Below are 20647 nucleotides of genomic sequence, written 5' to 3' on the forward strand. Positions count from 1 at the left end.
ATCATAAACCAGCCACAGGGTTATTGTATCGTCTATTACACTTCTTCTACCGGAGGCAAAAAGTGATAGAAAAAATCTGCTATTAATATTCCTTCCTGCTACATTTGTTTCTTAGGTTTGTGGCAATAAACTATTCATTTAGATTTCCCATACTGTTTTCTTCTTTAACCCCCTTGCACTGCTGTCCTTCCTTCCCTTCCTTCTATTCTACTCTTTACCTTCATGCTGAATCCTGCATACGTATCTGTAGGACTGATGTGGACTCTACCGTAGAGGTTAAAGTGTACCGTAAACTGCGACCGAGGGCATATCCTATAGAAAGTAAAGAAGGAAATGTACGCCCAGCTTATAGGTGCAGAGGCCCTTATATACGCCCTCATTATATGCCCCTCGCAAAAATACAGCCTTTACAGGCTTAACAAATACTTTCTCCCCCTCTCTTACCCATTTTCTTTCCTCTTCCCTCCTTTACTCTACTCCTTCCTCTGATTTCCTCCTATCTTCTTCATTACTTTTCTTCTATCTCTGTCAACTCTTCTTCCCCCTTCCCCTCTTCTCCTTCCCTTTTTTTCCCTTCTCGTTTCTTCCTCTCCTTCTTTCTCTCTGCCCTCATCTCCTTTTTCCTCTTCTCATTCCCTTTTTTCCTTACTTTTCTCATCCATACTTCTCCTTTCTTTCCTTCCCTTATTACTTTCCTCTCAAATTGTCTTTTCCCTTCTTTTTAATAATTGTCTTTCTTCTCTCATCTTCTCTTCCCCCTCCCACTCTTCCCTTCCCCTTTTTATTTCTGCTTTTCTCTTCTTCTGCTTCCCTTCCTGTCTTTCCTTCTCTCCTCCCTTCTTCATCTCATCACTTCTTTTTTCCTCTTCCTTCCTTCCTTTTCCCTCCTCTCCTTTCTTCCTTCCTTTTCCCTCCTCTCCTTTCTTCCTTTTCCCTCCTCTCCTTCCTTCCTTTTCCCCTCTCCTCCTTCCTTCCTTCCTTTTTCCTCCCCTCCTTCCTTCCTTTTCCTTCTTCTCCTTCCTTTATTTTCCTTCTTCTCCTTCCTTTTCCCTCCTCTCCTTCCTTCCTTCCTTTTCCTTCTCCTCCTTCCTTCCTTTTCTTTCCTCTCCTTCCTTCCTTTTCCCTCCTCTCCTTTTTTTCCCTCTTCTCCTTGCTTCTTTTTCCCTCTTCTCCTTCCTTCCTTTTCCCTCCTCTCCTTCCTTTCTGTTCCCTCTTCTCCTTCCTTCCTTTTCCCTCTTCTCCTTCCTTCCTTTCCCCTCCTCTCCTTCTTTTCCATCCTCTCCTTCTTTTCCCTCTTCTCCTTGCTTCCTTTTCCCTCTTCTCCTTCCTTCCTTTTCCATCCTCTCCTTCCTTTCTGTTCCCTCTTCTCCTTCCTTCCTTTTCCCTCTTCTCCTTCCTTCCTTTTCCCTCTTCTCCTTCCTTTATTTTCCCTCTTCTCCTTCCTTCCTTTTCCCTCCCCTCCTTACTTTGATTTCCCTCCTCTCCTTCCTTCTTTTTCCCTCTTCTCCTTCCTTCCTTTTGCCTCCTCTCCTTATCTTTGTTTTGTTATGTATCTGCTTTCCTCTAATTTTCACTTTTCCCATTCCCTCTTCTCCTTCACTCAGATCATTTTCTCCACTTCTTTCTTTCCTCATTCCCCAAGTCATTACTACCCTTTTCCTTCTCTTCTTCCCGCCATTCTTCCCTTATTTCTCTGCCTTTCTTTAATCTTCACTTCTACCTTCCTTCATTTCTTCCTTCCTCCCTTTCTTCTCTTCCATCCTCTCCTTTTTTTCTTGATGAGAGTTGGTACTGTGTTAGCCTTAGAAATATAGATAAGTAGAGTAGCGATGATACCTTTATTGGCTAACTTGAGAAGATATGGATTGCATGGGGCATGGATTCTTGAAAGCTTGCAATCCATATCTTTTCAACTTAGCCAATAAAATTATTATCACTACCCCACTTATCTCCTTTCTCTTCTCTTCTCTTCTCCCTCATTTCCTCTTCTCCCATCTCTTCTGTCCTTTTTCTCCTCTTTACCCCTCTCATCCCGGTATCCTTTTGCCTCTTCCCTCTCTTCCCTTTCCCTATCCTTCTTCTCCCTTGTCTTCCATGCTTGCATATCTTTTTGACCATATGCTTTTTGACCACTGTTTAATCCTCTTCTTCCCTTTGTATTCTAGGTATAAATCGAAAAGTGGTCTACTCCCTGGTTGACTCAGCAGATGGACATTTCACCATGGATGAGCAATCTGGCATCATTGTCCTAGAGCAGGCCCTAGACCGGGAGGTTCAGTCCTCCTATAACATCACAGTAAAAGCCTCAGACAGGAGTCCCCTCCAGCCGTTATCTTCATTTGCAGTTGTTACTATCACGGTCTTGGATGTGAATGATAACCCACCAGTATTCGAAAGGAGAGATTACCTGGTCACTGTTCCTGAGGACACGGCCATCGGCACCCAAGTTATGTTTGTGTTCGCAGCAAGCAAGGATATTGGCTCAAATGCAGAAATAACTTACAACTTTAGGACTGGAAATGAACATGGAAAGTTCAAGATCAATCCCAAGACAGGTAAAAGGCAATAGGCATTTCTCCAGGATTCCATAGTTGAACTGTACTATGGTACTATGGGTAAGAAGTTGTGAATGGTTTGCAGTATAGTCTTGTGTTTGTGGGACAACTTTTTCCTTCCTTTGGGAAATGTTGATGTCACATGACTATTACAGTAACCTTACATTACAGTCTTACTCAATACCTATTGGTTATCAAATATTAATGCTTTGTGATACAATAATAATAATAAAGGGGATGGTATTCTACTTAAAGCCTAAGAAATAAACTGTGGCTACAGGTAACCCCATATTTTGTCTTCTCTTCCCCCTTTTCCCAAATGGTCTAAGAAGCTGAGATATTCAGAGTATTTTTTTTTTTTTTTTTAAGTGAGGTCCTCTAACTGTAGCTCTACTATGTGTATATATCCTTTTCCATAAAGGGAACAGTGTGGCCCTTGGTGGCCTTTGTGTCATACACGACTATGGAAAAGATGTATAAACGACCCAATGGGATTTGTAGTGGTGGCCATCTGTCTAGAATACCGCATAACATCTGACTTATTTTACACTCTAGGTGCAATTGTTGTCGTCAATCCTCTGGACTATGAAGGCTGCAAAAACTTCTTCCTTGTGGTGGAGGCTAAAGATGGCGGCATCCCTCCTCTTAGCTCGGTGGCAACGGTTAACATCAACCTGACGGATGTGAATGACAATCCTCCGATGTTCAGCCAGGATGTTTATAGCGCTGTCATCAGTGAAGACGCCTCTATCGGGGATTCTGTCATTATGGTAAGTGTCACCGTTCAAGCTTTTCTTAAGAACCTATTAAAACTTTTATGTCGCTGAGTGTTTATTGCTCAGGATTTTATGATTTCCTGCTTACATGATCGGCTCGTGTCCTACCCAAGGTCACACTATAAAATAAATATCAGCACGCCGGTTACAACGGTCTCCTTAAATGTAATAGGATTTTTACAGACTGAGTGAGTAAACATGTCCGCATCCCATAAGCAAACATCATTTCTTGTACTGAAAAGTGTCGGCCAAACGCGCCTAGAGAGTGTTTATAAAACCTAATTACATTTATGGGGCCGCTATGACATACGCATGAGCGTACGCCGGGCAAATACATCTTCTCTTATTCTGTATTTATTGGGATTCTATCACAACCAATTTGTTTTCTTTGACAGCTTCCATATGGGGTTGTCACTTGGCTTTTCTAAAATCATGAATGGTAAACCTGCCGAGCTATGCAATAGCCCATCCACCATGCCATTGTTGCTCCATAGCTTTGCCGTTCAGGGAATCATCTAAGTAAGAATCTTTGGGAAGATTTAACAAGACTACCATTTTAAATGGATTATTCAGGAAAAAAAAAAAAAAAATAAATATATATATATATATATATATATATATATATATATATATATCTCAACTGGCTCCAGAAAGCGAAACAGATTTGTAAATTACTTATATTAAAAAATCTTAATTCTTTCAGTACTTATGAGCTGCTGAAGTTCAGTTGTTCTTTTCTGTCTAAGTGCTCTCTGATGACACGTGTCTCGGGAACTACCCAGTTTAGAAGCAAATCCCCATAGCAAACCTCTTCTACTCTGTGCAGTTCCCGAGACAAGCAGAGATGTCAGCAGAGAGCACTGTTGCCAGACAGAAATGGACAACTCAACTTCAGCAGCTGATAATTATTGAAAGGATTAAGATTTTTTAATAGAAGTCATTTACAAATCTATTTAACTTTCTGGAGCCCGTTGATATAAAAAAAATAAAAATAAAAAAAAAAGTATTTTCCTGGAATACCCCTTTAAAGTAGAAATAAATTCGGCACTCATGTACAATTGAGAATGTGTAGGTTTATTCCGCAAATTTAACAATCCAACAGATTATTTAAATGACGTTTCGATGGATCTTCATCAGATATCCTGGATTGTTGCGGAGGCTCGTGCAGGAACGGCCTATAGCCGGGAATTCAGACTTATGGTGGTGCGATCATAGATCGCACCACCATAAGTCTGAATTCCGGCTATAGGCCGTTCCTGCACGAGCCTCCGCAGCAATCCAGGATATCTGACGAAGATCCATTTACGGATCGAAACGTCTTTTAAATAATCTGTTGGATTGCTAAATTTGCGGAATAAACCTACACATTCTCAATTGTACATGAGTGCCGAATTTATTTCTACTTTGAATGAAGGATTGGGACCCTATTGGAGCACCATAATTTGATAGAGAGTGCCATATATCACTCACATAAGACTACCACTTCATACATGCCTCTTATTACATTTGGCGCTTCTTTGGTTATCCGTCCACTATAAAGTCATACAGTAGCTGTTGTAGACCTCTTTTATCATTTCTGATGAAAGAAACATAGAAAATCTGTTGGTCTGCCACAGCGCCGCCAACTTTTTAAAAAGTAGGTAATGCGGTAAATCTATATTATTACTGTTTATTAATACTAATAATCCTATAACTTTCCATCTCTAGGTTTTTGCTGAAGACGTGGACAGCCCACCCAATGGACAAATCACTTTCTCTATTATTAATGGTGACCAAGATAAACAGTTCTCCATCGATCCAGTCATAGGACTGATTAAAGTGAAGGACAAACTGGACCGGGAGCGGGTAGGGTGACATTTTGTTTCGTCTTAGGAACAGTGTTGTAGGCAAATCACTGACCTTACCGGGTGCACTTCTCCCAATAGATCAGCTCGGGTTGCATTAATATAAAACAAGGTTTTTACTTCTCCATTCGAGATCCTTGCCATGTTGTACGGGCTTCAGTAGGTGTGCATTGTGTTTTTCTTCTTTTTACTATTAAAGGGGTTATCCAGAAAAAATGTTTATATATATATATATATATATATATATATATATATATATATATATATATATCTCAACTCACTCCAGAAAGTTAAACAGATTTGTAAAATACTTCTATTAAAAAATCTTAATCCTTTCAGTACTTATGAGCTGCTGAAGTTGAGTTGCTCTTTTCTGTCTAAGTGCTCTCTGATGACACCTGTCTCGGGAACTGTCCGGAGTAGAAGCAAATCCCCATAGCAAACCTCTTCTACTCTGTGCAGTTCCTGAGAAAAGCAGAGATGCCAGCAGAGGGCACTGTTGTCAGACAGAAAAGAACAACTCAAGTTTAGGAGCTGATAATTATTGGAAGGATTAAGATTTTTTGATAAAAGTTATTTACAAATCTGTTTAACTTTCTGGAGCCAGTTTATATTAAAAAAAAAAGTTTTTCCTGGAATACCCCTTTAAAGGGGTACTCTAGTGGAAAACTTTTTTTTAAAGTCAACTGATGCCAGAAATGTAAACAGATTTGTAAATTACTTCTATTAAAAAATCTTAATCCTTCCAGTACTTATTAGCATCTGTATACTACAGAGGAAATTCTTTTCTTTTTTGATTTCTTTTCTGTCACGAGCACAGTGCTCTCTGCTGACCTCTGCTGTCCATTTTAGGAACTGTCCAGAACAGCATATGTTTGCTATGGGGATTTTCTCCTGCTCTGGACAGTTCCTGACATGGACAGAGGTGTCGGCAGAGAGCACTGTGGTCGTGAGAGAAAAGAAATCCAAAAAGAAAATAATTTCCTCTGTAGTATACAGATGCTAATAAGTACTGGAAGGATTAAGATTTTTTAATAGAAGTAATTTACAAATCTGTTCAACTTTCTGGCATCAGCTGATTTAAAAAAAAAAGTTTTTCACCAGAGTACCCCTTTAAGGTTCTATTCCTGGGACATATACGGATTCTTCCTCGTGCATTTTGTTTGTCTTGATCCATTACGGGTGGTCATCAGCTGATAACTGAGAGTCGCATTGTAAGGGCCCAATTACATGGCTCGACCCCGCACACTAAATGAGCGCCAATCTTGTAGATCACCACTTGACAACCTAAATCATCCGTGTAACCCTTTACTGCCTTCATTCGTTGGCCTATCACATACGAAAATGTGCTGCCAACTGCTGATGATTTTTTTGCAGGTCAAATCGACCCCATCAGCTGACAAACTGATGCTTCAGAGGAAGTTGTGTAGTTCTTTCCAGTCTGACCACAACTGTCCCTATAGCAAACCTCTCCCGCTCTGGACAGCTTCTGACATGTCAGCAGAGAGCACTGTGGTCAGACTGGAAAGAACGAAACAACTTCCTCTGTAGTATACAGCAGCTGATAAGTACTGGAAGGATTAAGATTTTTAAATAACTTTCTGGCACCAGTTGATTTAAAAAACATATTTCTTTCCTTCGGAGTACTCCTTTAATGCAAAAATGATATGAGAAATAATGACGAGCGGCAGGGGCCATATGCGAATACGTGATATTTCACGAATATATGTCGACCATTATTGGAATATATGTTTGTGAAATACGCCTATTTGCTCGTTCACTTTTTTTTTTTCAACGCGAAAATTAGCATAAAAACTAGCATAAAAATTTGCATGTGAAAAAAACAACCAGAAAACGAATATTCGTCATTACGAATACGTAGCACTTTATTCTAAATATTCGCGAAATCGCGAAGTGCTGATATTCGCTATAAAAATTATTATAAAATGATTATTATAAAAAAAAAACCACTAATGAGAATGAATATATATTTATATGGTAGAACCGGATTATCCTTACAATTATAATTATTAAAAGAAAAAAAAAATACGTAGAATTTTCCATTCTATCTAGATCAGCGTTTCCCACCAGCATGCCTCCAGCTGTTGCAAAACTACAACTCCCAGCATGCCCGGACAGCCTCCGGCTGTCCGGGCATGCTGGGAGTTGTAGTTTTGCAACAGCTGGAGGCACCCTGTTTGGGAAACAATGTTCTTGATGATAAATCTTCGGGAGCAGAATAGAATTCCAATGAGGCAGTCACTGGAGGAAGCCCTGTGCGAGGATGATAAGGACGACTCTTCGCGCCATCGTATTTTCATACGTTCCCTAGAGATTCTACTTCCCAACCTGTACCTAGTGCTGTCGCTCCGAGCTATTGAACTTTCGCTACGTTTTTGTACTACAAAAGGTATATTCAGCTTTATATAGAAACGCGGCAACGATGATAATATTCAATATTCTACAGCTATTTAATATACCTATAAGAAGCGTAAGGGGAGATTTGTGAAAACCTGTGAGGAGGAAAAGTGGAGCAGTTGCCCATAGCAACCAATCAGATGGCTTCTTTCATTTTCTTTTTTTAAAAACGAAAGCAGCTATCTGATTGGTTGCTATGGGCAACTGCAGCCCTTTTCCTCTGTACAGGTTTGATAAATCTCCCCTCATGTGACTAGAAGCTCCTGGGCCCTATAGAAACTCTATAGCTAGGCTTGTAACTAATATGGGCCATATACAGTTCGATATTCGGAAAGTATTCAGACCCTTTACTCAGGACAGTGATCCCTCAACTTACAATGGCCTCAGGTTACAATATTTTCGGTCTTTTCTGGACCATAAAGTGCTACAGACAGTCCAGATCTGTGAAACGTGTCAATTTGCGGAAAGAACCGACCAATCAGAATGGGCATTTCACTGGTAAAACCCCTGTATTACTGAAGTGTATGCACTGACTGGTGTCTGGTAGCGCCCCCTACAGTACAGGGAGGTATTACATGTTCTGTACTACTCTTTATCTGTATTACTGAAGCGTATGCACTGACTGGTGTCTGGTAGCGCCCCCTACAGTACAGGGAGGTATTACATGTTCTGTACTCTTTACCTGTACCAGGGTTAGCTGCTCCTTTGGACACAGGTGAGGGCAGCCCCATTACTTTTTTAGGACACTGTGTACTGTACAGGACCCCGAAGAAGCTCCTGTCCTCTACATAGACAGTGATTACAGCTCCCAGCAGATCTTTATTACTTTTATATGTAAGGATTTGTTTTATCTGTATTATTTATTTACTTATTTTACTTCAATCCTCATTTTTTCCTATTTTGCAATGACATTTTTGGGCTGCAGAACCAGGATTTTATAGAGTTATTGTCTCAACATAGAATGGTTTAAAGGGGTACTTTTTTTTTTTTTTTTTTTTAAATAAAATGGTGCCAGAAATTTAAACAGATTTGTAAATTACGTCTATTTAAAAATCTTAATCCTTCCAGTACTTATCAGTTGCTGTATATTCCACAGGAAGTTCTTTTCTTTTTGAATTTATTTTCTGCCTGACCACAGTGCTCTCTGTTGACCCCTCTGTCTATGTCAGGAACTGTCCAGAGTAGGAGCAAATCCCCATAGCAAACCTATCCCTCTCCAGACAGTTCCTTAAATGGACAGAGATGTCAGCAGAGAGCACTGTGGTCAGACAGAAAGGAAATTTAAAAAGAAAATAACTTCCTGTGGAGCATATAGCAGCTGATAAGTACTGGAAGGACTGAGAGTTTTAAATAGAAGTAATTTACAAATTGGTAATGTTTTAAAAAACAAAATGTTTTCCAGAGGAGTACCCCTGTAAGCATACAATGGTCATCCTGGCACCAATTTATATTGTAACTTGAGGGACCACTGTTCTTAGGTGAAGCCCCTTTGCCAGTGATTCCAGCCTCCAGTCTTTTTGGGGATGAGGCCACAACATTTACACACCTAGATTTGGGGATTTTCTGTCATTCTACTCTGTAGATCCTCTCAAGCTCTGTCAGGTTGGCTGGTGACCATTGGTACAAGCCAATTTGAGGTCTCTTTAGAGATGTTTTATTGAGTTCAAGTCAGAGCTATGGCTGGGCAGCTCATGGACATTCACAGAGTGAATGAGGCGGGAAGAACTGCCTGTAGAGTACAGAAAAAGGATTGTATTAAATGGGTACTCCACTGGCCAGCGTTCGGAACATTTAATTCCAAACACTGTGCGCATGCTGCGGGGTCGGCTGCCTCACCCACTCAATGCAAGTCTATGGCAGGGGGTTTGGCGGCCGACCCCCGCAGCATGCGCACAGCGTTCGGAACTAAATATTTCACACGCTGGCCAGTGGAGTACCCCTTTAACAAATCTGGAAAGGGTACATGCCCTTGAATGGCCCAACAAGAGTTCCGACTTTAACCCAATGGATCATCTCTGGAGAGGCCTAAAAATGGTTTCCACTGACGGTCCCCCATCCAACCTGACAGAGCTTGAGAGGATCTGCAGAATGGAATGGCAGAAAATCCCCAAATCCAGGTGTATAAACCTTCTAGCCTCATCCCCAAAAAGACTGGAGGCTGGAATCCCTGCCAAAGGGGCTTTTAAATGAGTCCTGAGTAAAGGGTATGAATACTTTTGTCACTGAAAGACTTTAGTTCCTCCTTTTTAATGAATTAGTAAAGATTTTAAACATTCTGTTTTCACTTTGTCATAATGGGGTGTTGTGTGGAGAATGATGATGGGGGGTGGCGGGGACTTGAATTTGTTTATTTTATTTTAGTACAAGGCGGCAACATAAGAAATTTTTTTTTTAAAGTGAGAGTCTGAAGATTTTCTGAATGCACTGTATATATAGTTTACATATGTGACCAAAAGAATAGATAAGGTCACTGCCCTCCACAATATCAGCTCACTCTTCTTCTCTTGCTGCCAACATTCCATTCCCATGAAAAATGTATAATTACTTTTCCTTTATTTTTTATTTTATTTTTTTAGGTGTCTGGTTACTCGCTGTTGATACAAGCCATAGATAGCGGTATTCATCGTCTCTCATCCACCGTGACTGTAAATATCGATATTTCAGATGTCAATGATAACAGCCCCCAGTTTACACCTGCCAACTACAGCGCCGTCATACAGGTAAATGATCATATTGTTTATTGTAATCTTATTCATAATTGTTGGGTTGTTTGTATCATTAGAATTGTTGTTCTTGTTGTTGTTTTATTTCATGCAGATTTAAAATAAAATAATCCAATTTTACGGCATCTGAAAAAGTACCGTATTTTTCGCCATATAGGACGCTCCGGCATATAAGACGCACCCAATTTTAAATGAGGAAAATCTAGAATACAATGTTAAGTATAGGTCACAGTGATCTTCAACCAGCGGACCTCCAGATGTTGCAAAACTACAACTCCCAGCATGCCTGGACAGCCGTTGGCTGTCCGGGCATGCCGGGAGTTGTAGTTTTGCAACATCTGGAGGTCCACAGGTTGAAGACCACTGGTATAGGAGGTAATACTCAGGTGTCCCCGCCGCTCCGGACCCGTCACCGCTCGTCACCGCTGCCCTGGATGTCGCCCTCCATCGCTGTCGCCGCGTCCCCGGGGTGTCCCCGTCACTCTGGAACGTCTCTGCTGCCCGGTATCCTCGCTCTCCGTCACCGCCATCACATCGCTACGCACGCCACTCCTTTTGGATGACGGAGCGGTGTGCGTGACGACGTGATGACGACGATGGAGAGCGCCGGCCATGCAGGGGATCCCGGCACGGAGCAGACACCGAGGAGGCAGGTTAGGTCCCTCCAGGTGCAGGCGGGTTAGTGTCACTTTCGCTTCAGATGCGGCGGTCAGCTTTGATCGCCGCGTTTGAAGGGTTAATACAGGGCATCACCGCGATTGTGGAATTGTTCCTTCTATAGTCTATGTTCAGACAGATTTTTGGCCCATTGTTCTGCCCCAACTATACATTAAGGGGGTTTATCAGGGTCTAATTTTACCAATATTTTTTGTTTTTGTAAGACATGTGTAGCCTGGTATATTTGCCTCATTGCTCCATATTGCAATACCAGCCCCAGCCTAAGGCGAGAAGAGTGGTTTCTGGAAAGAAAAAAAAGAAAGAGACACTTTTCCTAACCCCAGAATATATGAACACATTTTTCGGCAGAACATTCCTATGAACCAGACCACAAAAGGGCCAAAGTTTATGTAAACCCTGCCCAAAATCAGTCTGACCACAGTGCTCTCTGCTGACACCTCTGTCCGTGTCAGGAACTGTCCAGAGCAGGAACAAATCTCCATAGCAAACCTCTCCAGCCGAGGACAGTTCCTGACATGGACAGAGGTGTCAGCAGAGAGCACTGTGGTCAGATTGGAAAGAACTACACAACTTCCTCTGGAGCATACAGCAGCTGATAAGTACTGAAAGGGTTAAGATTTATATATATATATATATATATATATATATATATATATATATATATATATATAAGTAATTTACAAATTTGTATAACTTTCTGGCACCAGTTGATTAAAAAATAAAAATCCCTCCAGAGTACCCCTTTAATGTTAATAGTTGAAAATAAGATGCATGAATTGAGATTGAAGCCGATGATATAGTATAAAGGATGGATAATGTCATATAACCGAGCCCGGCCAAATAGAGTAAAGCCCCCGCCAGTTCATTCATTCAGACCTAGGATGCGTTATCTTAGTGTTCCCTTTATTTTTTTGAGCAGTGTAGAATGCAGGTCGTGGCCGGAATGTTCTTCTAAACAAGCGGAGATTTCTTCTGATCACTTGACCGTAGATTAAATGTGACTGGCGCTTGATGAATCCTTTCTGCGGCTCCCCAGCCGAGGACTCTATTACTGTGCCGAGGACTCTATCACTGTGCCGAGGACTCTATCACTGTACTGTAATGAAGGAGCCGGGCTATACGTCATGTTGTAAAGACTACCATATTGATTAATGGATTTATACACTCAAATCTGAATATGTGAACATAAGGAGCTCATTGTAATTCCGTGTGGTCATCTCATAGATGTACATGTAGGCTCACAGGAGGAGATGTGTTTTGGCAGTCAAAGCCACCATCAGGACCTATCTCAGCGATGCTATCAAATACAGCTATAAGATACGGAATGACTTATAGGCGGGGTCCACACTACGGAATGTCCGAGCGAAATTATGTTTTGAAATTCCACTTGGAAATTTCAGTACAGCAGAGTCCAATTGCTGTCAATGGGATTCCGCTGCACAGTGCATGCTACGGAATTTTAGCTGTGGCCTAGCCTAAGGGTCTATTCACACGGCAGAATGTCTGCTTGCGGAATTCCACCTCAAATTAAAGCCCATAGACTTCTATGAGATTCCGCACTCCCATTCACACTTCTGAATTTCCGCTGGCGGAATTCCACAAGCGGAAATTGAGAAGTGTGCATGGGAGTGCGGAATCCCATAGAAGTCTATGGGCTTTAATTTGAGGCAGAATTCCGCAAGCGGAAATTCTGCTGTGTAAATAGACCCTTAGGCTAGTTTCAGACTGTGGAACTTCTGGGCAGAATTTCTGCCGGAGATCGAGTTGGCAGCACTAGGACCGTGTGGACTACTTTGCCGTCCCCATAGATGGCAATGCATTTCTGAGCAGATCTCCCAAAAAATCCACCCAGAAATGCATTGCAGTCTATAGGGGCAGCAATGCAGTCTGCTCGGTCCTAGCGCCACCGGCTCAATCTCCGGCAGAAATTCTGCCCAGAAATTCTGCAGTGTGAACCCAGCCTTAGGGTTCATGTACATGTCTATATTACGAATTGTACTAGGCCATAATAGGACTTATGTAGAGGTGCTTGAAGCCTTACTGCACTCCTGTATGCCTCCGATTACACAAATTCAACAGAAATGTATGGAAGTATCCTCTTCTAAAAGCAATGTGGACGCTATGGCCAATTTTGTTGTTTTATCCCTTTCACTTTGTAGCATTAAAGGAGTACTCCAGAGGGAAAAAAAATAACATAAACATTTCTAAAATCAACAAATGCAATTTTTAAAATCAACTGGTGCCAGAAAGTTGTACAGATTTATAAATTACTTCTATATAAATTGTAATCCTTCCAGTACTTATCAGCTGCTGTATGCTGCAGAGGAAGTTGTGTAGTTCTTTCCAGTCTGACCACAGTGCTCTCTGCAGACACCTCTGTCCATGTCAGGAACTGTCCAGAGCAGAATAGGTTTGCTATGCAGATTTGGTACTGGTCTGGACAGTTCCTTACATGGACAGAGGTGTCTGCAGAGAGCACTGTGGTCAGGATGGAAAGAAATACACAACTACCTCTGGAGCATTCAGCAGCTGATAAGTGCTGGAAGGATTGAGATTTTTATATAGAAGTAATTTACAAATCTGTAGAACTTTTTGGCATCAGTTGATTTGAAAAAAAAAAAAGTATATATATATATATATATATATATATATATATATATATATATATTTTTTTTTTTTTTTAACCCCCTCTGGAGTAAACCTTTAAAAGCTACTTAAAGGAGTACTCTGGTGCAGAGTATTCCTGCTCCGTTCTGCAAAAAAAAAGAAGAAAATAAACCATCTTTCACCTTCCTGGGTTGCCGCGGAGCGCCACTACAGCTGATCGGTCCTCCAGTCCATCTTCTTCATACTTCCGTGTGAACGAAGCGTCACATGGCGCTCAACCTATCGCCGGCCGCCGCGATGTTCTGCCTCGGCCGACGATAGGCTGAGCGCCAGGTGACGCTTCGTTCCACACGGAAGTATGAAGAAGATGGACCGGAGGACCGATAAGCTGTAGTGGCGCTCCGCGGGAACCCAGGTAGGTGAGTGATGGTTTATTTTCATTTTTTTTTGCAGCCCGGGCAGAACGGAGCAGGAATACTCTGCACCAGAGTACTTCTTTAAAAGGTTTTGTGTTTTTTTCCCCCTAAAAGATAAGGCAAGTCAGTCAAGTCCAATTTCTGTGAATCCTTGGTGAGGGGGTCCTGTGTGAATCCATTGGGACATCGGTGATGGGGTGAAAATGGCTCCTGTTACTGGAGTGATGACCAATGCCAAGTATTTGCTATATTGATGGAAACCTATATTTGTGATGGAAACGGCTACACCTGTATAACCTTCCCGTATCAAAAACTGTATTGTTCTAGACGGGTGGTCTCCAAACTGTGGTCCTACAGATGTAGCAAAACTACAACTTCCAACACGCCTGGACAGCCAACGGCTGTCCAGGCGTGCTGGGAGTTGTAGTTTTGCAACATCTGGAGGGCCACCGTTTGGAGACCACTGGTTTAGACGGATACCCATAGTGACTGGAAATTCTTGAAGAGCCTTTACTTCAGCAATGCCACCGGTGCAGGTCAAGAGATAGATATACCCAGTTCATGGGCATAATAGTTCAAAAACTATCATAAGAACATTTTGGTGGACTTAAAGGGGTACTCCCGTGGAAAACTTTTTTTTTTTTTTTTAAATAAACTGGTGCCAGAAAGTTAAACAGATTTGTAAATTACTTCTATTAAAAAAAATCTTAATCCTTCCAATACATTTAATGGGCTGTATACTACAAAGGAAATGGTTTTCTTTATGGATTGCTCTGATGTCATGACCACAGTGCTCTCTGCTGACCTCTGCTGTCCATTTTAGGAACTGTCCAGAGCAGCATATGTTTGCTATGGGGATTTTCTCCTGCTCTGGACAGTTCCAAAAATGGACAGCAGAGGTCAGCAGAGAGCACTGTGGTCGTGACATCAGAGAAATCCAAAAAGAAAAGCATTTCCTCTGTAGTATACAGCCCCTAAAAAGTACTGGAAGGATTAAGATTTTTTAATAGAAGTAATTTACAGATCTGTTTAATTTTCTGGCACCTGTTGATTTAAAAAAAAAAATTCCACGGGAGTACCCCTTTAAGGTAGCACAGTTTTTGAAATTTGACCGGAAACCTTGGTTTTAGGTAAAGTTACTATGTCTCCTTCTTTTTTAATTGTTGACTTTCGCTTACAGGAGAACAAACCGACCGGCACAAGTATTCTCCAGCTAGTAGTCACCGACAAAGACTCCTACCACAATGGACCGCCGTTCACATTCACCATATTAAGTGGAAATGAAGGTGGCAAGTTTTTACTGGACCAGTCTGGAGTCCTACGCTCTGCTGTGGTTTTTCAACACATGATTGCAAATGAGCATCTCCTCAACATACAGGTATGTCCAGGTCTATTGTTGGGGTATACTAAATATTTTCTACAGCAGAGAGGACCCTGCCCATAACAGCTTACAATCTACAGGAGAGAGGACCCTGTACATAAGAGCTTGCACTCTACAGGAGAAGGGTCCCTGCCCATAAGAGCTTATAGTCTACAGGAGAGAGGACTCTGCCCATAAGAGCTTACACTCTACAGGAGAGAGGACCCTGTCCATAAGAGATTACACTCTACAGGATAGATGACCCTGCCCATAAGAGCTTATACTCTACAGGAGAGATGACCCCGCCCATAAGAGCTTATAGTCTACAGGAGAGAGGACCCTGTCCATAAGAGCCTATACTCTACAGGAGAGAGGACCCTGTCCATAAGAGCTTACACTCTACAGAAGAGATGACCCTGCCCATAAGAGCTAACGCTCTACAGGAGAGAGGACCCTGCCCATAAGAGCTTACACTCTACAGGAGAGAGGACCCTTTCCATAAGAGCTTACACTCTACAGGAGAGAGGTCCCTGTACATAAGAGCTTATACTCTACAGGAGAGAGGTCCCTGCCCATAATAGATTACACTCTACAGGAGAGAGGACCCTGCCCATAAGAGCTTAGACTCTACAGGAGAGGCATCCCTGTACATAAGAGCTTACACTCTAAAGGAGAGAGGACCCTGTACAAAAGAGCTTACACTCTACAGAAGAGAGGACCCTGTACATAAGAGCTTACACTCTACAGAAGAGAGGACCCTGTCCATAAGAGATCACACTCTACAGGAGAGAGGTCCCTGTACATAAGAGATTACACTCTACAGGAGAGATGTCCCTGTCCATAAGAGCTTATACTCTACAGTAGAGAGGACCCTGTACATAAGAGCTTATACTCTACAGTAGAGAGGACCCTGTACATAAGAGATTACACTCTACAGGAGAGAGGACCCTGTCCATAAGAGATTACACTCTACAGGAGAGAGGACCCTGTCCATAAGAGATTACACTCTACAGGAGAGAGGACCCTGTCCATAAGAGCTTACACTCTACAGAAGAGATGACCCTGCCCATAAGAGCTAACGCTCTACAGGAGAGAGGACCCTGTACATAAGAGCTTATGCTCTACAGGAGAGAGGTCCCTGCCCATAATAGATTGTACTCTACAGGAGGGAGGACCCTTCCCATAAGAGCTTACACTCTACGGGAGAGAGGACCCTGTACATAAGAGCTTGCACTCTACAGGAGAAGGGTCCCTGCCCATAAGAGCTTATAGTCTACAGGAGAGAGGACTCTGCCCATAAGAGCTTACACTCTACAGGAGAGAGGACCCTGTCCATAAGAGATTACACTCTACAGGATAGATGACCCTGCCCATAAGAGCTTATACTCTACAGGAGAGATGACCCCGCCCATAAGAGCTTATAGTCTACAGGAGAGAGGACCCTGTCCATAAGAGCCTATACTCTACAGGAGAGAGGACCCTGTCCATAAGAGCTTACACTCTACAGAAGAGATGACCCTGCCCATAAGAGCTAACGCTCTACAGGAGAGAGGACCCTGCCCATAAGAGCTTACACTCTACAGGAGAGAGGACCCTTTCCATAAGAGCTTACACTCTACAGGAGAGAGGTCCCTGTACATAAGAGCTTATACTCTACAGGAGAGAGGTCCCTGCCCATAATAGATTACACTCTACAGGAGAGAGGACCCTGCCCATAAGAGCTTAGACTCTACAGGAGAGGCATCCCTGTACATAAGAGCTTACACTCTAAAGGAGAGAGGACCCTGTACAAAAGAGCTTACACTCTACAGAAGAGAGGACCCTGTACATAAGAGCTTACACTCTACAGAAGAGAGGACCCTGTCCATAAGAGATCACACTCTACAGGAGAGAGGTCCCTGTACATAAGAGATTACACTCTACAGGAGAGATGTCCCTGTCCATAAGAGCTTATACTCTACAGTAGAGAGGACCCTGTACATAAGAGCTTATACTCTACAGTAGAGAGGACCCTGTACATAAGAGATTACACTCTACAGGAGAGAGGACCCTGTCCATAAGAGATTACACTCTACAGGAGAGAGGACCCTGTCCATAAGAGATTACACTCTACAGGAGAGAGGACCCTGTCCATAAGAGCTTACACTCTACAGAAGAGATGACCCTGCCCATAAGAGCTAACGCTCTACAGGAGAGAGGACCCTGTACATAAGAGCTTATGCTCTACAGGAGAGAGGTCCCTGCCCATAATAGATTGTACTCTACAGGAGGGAGGACCCTTCCCATAAGAGCTTACACTCTACGGGAGAGAGGACCCTGTACATAAGAGCTTACACTCTACAGGAGAGAGGACCCTGTACATAAGAGCTTATGCTCTAGAGGAGAGAGGTCCCTGTACATAAGAGCTTACACTCTACAGGAGAGAGGTCCCTGTACATAAGAGCTTACACTCTAGAGGAGAGAGGTCCTGTCCATATTCTGAGCAGTTCTCCTTATGGTCCACAGTTGTTGAAAAAGACAATTTATTTTTGTTTCTTCTAAACAGGTGAAAGACTCAGGTAAACCCCCACTGGCCTCTCAAACCTACGTCCATGTGAGAGTGATTGAAGAGAGTGTCCACAAACCGTCAGCCATCCCTCTGGAGATATACATTGTCACCATGGAAGATGATTTCCCAGGAGGAGTAATTGGCAAGATCCACGCCACCGATCAGGATGTCTATGATGTCCTCTCCTATGCTCTAAAGTCAGAGCAGAAAAGTTTGTTCAAAGTAAACAATCACGATGGAAAGGTTATTGCCCTCGGAGGTCTTGATGGGGGTAAATACAATCTGAATGTCTCTGTCAGTGATGGCCGCTATCAGGTATCGGTTGACGTCTCTGTTCACGTTGAGCAGCTGATTCAGGATATGTTATATAACGCGGTCACGATACGTTTTGAGAATATCTCTCCTGAAGATTTTGTTGGGCTTCATTTGCATGGCTTTCGACGTACCCTCCGGAACGCGGTCCTCACGCAGAAAGAAGACAGCCTGTATATCATCAGCATTCAGCCGGTAGCGGGCACCAACCAACTCGACATGCTGTTTGCTGTACAAATGCAAAGTGGAGGTTTCTATAAACCGGCGTACTTGATTCAGAAGCTCGCAAATGCAAGACGACATTTGGAAAATGTGATTCGGATATCAACAATCTTGGAAAAGAATTGTTCGGGTTTGGATTGTCAGGAGCAACATTGCGAGCAGACGTTGTCTATAGATTCCCACTCACTCATGACCTACAGCACAGCCAGGATCAGCTTCGTATGTCCCCGGTTTTACAGGAACGTGCGCTGTATATGCAATGGTGAGTCAATCTGTGGATGGTTACATGGTTTATACTTTGTATGTGTATTGTGATAGCTTTTGTACATCCAAGGAAGCTGCCATCATTTCCATCCTGCCTTAACACTAGTCAATGCTGTGGTTCCCGGTAGCTTTTTCCTGCCCCATCAACCTTTATTGACAGAACCCACCTGTTTGGTATTGGAGAGATCTATGAATTAAAGCTGGAGGAGAGAAACCATCAGGGTTCGCCCCAATGATTTGCGGTTCAGGCAGTGTAAAAGCAATGACAGGTTCCCTTTAAAGGGATACTCCACTCCCAGACATCGTATCCCCTATCCAAAAGATAGGGGATACGATGTCTGATTGCAGGGGTCCCGCCACTGGGGACCCCCGCGATCTTGGCTGCGGCTCCCTAGACATCCGGTGAAAGGAGCAAACTACGCTCTGTGCCGGATGACTGGTGATGCGGGGCGGAGGCTCGTGACGTCACGGCCATTCCCCCGCTTGTGACGTCATGGCCACGCCCTCAATGCAAGTCTATGGGAGGGAGCGTGACGGCTTGCATTTAGGGGGAGGGTCATGATGTAACAAGAGGAGCACAGCCGTGATGTCATGAGCCTCCGGCACTGCACCCAATTCTCTAAACAAATGCTGGGTGCAGCAGGGAGATCGCGGTGGGCCCATTGGCGGGACCTCCATGATCAGACATCTTATCCCTATCCTTTGGATAGGGGATAAGATTTCTAGGGGTGGAGTACCCCTTTAAGACCCCAATACGCATTAAGAAAGGTCAGCCAAACCCGCCAATTTTGGTGGCATTGGCCAACTTTCTAGTCTGTATGGAGGCCTTCTGATCATGCTGCCTAACCACAAATCAATGTGGTGTTCCCCGGTGGCTTTTCCTACCTCATCAACCTTTATTGACAGATCTCACCTGTTTGGGTGTCACGAGAGATCTATGAATTAATTCTATCGGAGAGAAAGCACCGGAAACGTGCCTAATGACTCATAATTTAGGCAGTAGACTTCCGCACGAAGCAGTGGTCGACACGCCGCCTCCATGTATCTCTATGAGACAGCTGGAGATACACAAACACTGTATCTCTGGCTCTCCCACAGAGATGCAGAGAGGGGGCAAGTTGGCCACCGCTTCATGCGGGGGTTGACACCTCTCTGTTTATGGGCATAGTGGGGGGCCGGACGTAAAATGCAATAATCTTTATTAACATGAAAAAGTAAAAGAATGACAAACATGCGATAAAATAAAATAATATGACATGAGAGCACAAGAAAAGACAAAAACACTTTTTGGAAAAATAGGCAGATAAACAAATGTAAACCATGTGGAGGCCAGACCATGCATGCATACCCCAACGCATGTTTCGCTGTTAGATGCTTCATCAGGAGGTCCCTTCATGCCCCCTGACAAAGCGCCCTACAGTGAAACACGACCCAATCTGTATACAACTGTAAGAGATTGGGGAAAAGATGTGGTTTTGTTTTGCAGTTGTATTTTTGGTAGGGAAACAGAGGGTGCCTAAAGTGGAACTTCATGTGATATCGTCGTGCCCGGCCAAAAACACTTAGATATGCAGAAAACTAAGAACGTAAAGTGTTAGTTATCCCTCAGCTCTGCTCCACATGATTGCAGGGGTCGATATTTTTAGATAATCGCAGTAAATCGGCGGTAGCTGTCTCGGTGTAATTACAGATTGCTAGAGAGTCATAGGTCTAACCAAAGAAAAGTAATAGCAGAGGAACAGCTGGGGCTATTGTTTCGTCATCCATCAAGCTCACGAGGCGGGGAATACGCATGATCCCCTCCCGTACGGTCCAGATTCCAAACATAGATTCTACTATCGAAAACAAATTAAACATTGCGTGAGCCTGAATGGAGGGGCCGGTGCCACCAACCTGGTATTTATAACACTTATCGGAAACAATG

At 43.0% G+C, this 20647-nt stretch overlaps 1 protein-coding gene across 6 annotated transcripts in view; it reads left to right on the top strand.

Annotated features, from left to right (window-relative positions):
• The window catches only part of FAT3 (FAT atypical cadherin 3), a 671890-nt gene that overhangs the window by 569788 nt on the left and 81455 nt on the right, over positions 1–20647 (top strand). For all 6 annotated transcript variants that reach the window (XM_056561437.1, XM_056561434.1, XM_056561436.1 and 3 more), the window contains 6 exons: positions 2166–2555; positions 3111–3325; positions 5039–5176; positions 10170–10313; positions 15198–15395; positions 17923–18721. In XM_056561437.1, the coding sequence (XP_056417412.1) occupies positions 2166–2555; positions 3111–3325; positions 5039–5176; positions 10170–10313; positions 15198–15395; positions 17923–18721 (1884 nt within the window). The remainder of the gene's footprint in view (positions 1–2165; positions 2556–3110; positions 3326–5038; positions 5177–10169; positions 10314–15197; positions 15396–17922; positions 18722–20647) is intronic.

This window comes from Hyla sarda, chromosome 2, assembly GCF_029499605.1.
Source record: "Hyla sarda isolate aHylSar1 chromosome 2, aHylSar1.hap1, whole genome shotgun sequence".
NCBI lineage: Eukaryota > Metazoa > Chordata > Amphibia > Anura > Hylidae > Hyla > Hyla sarda.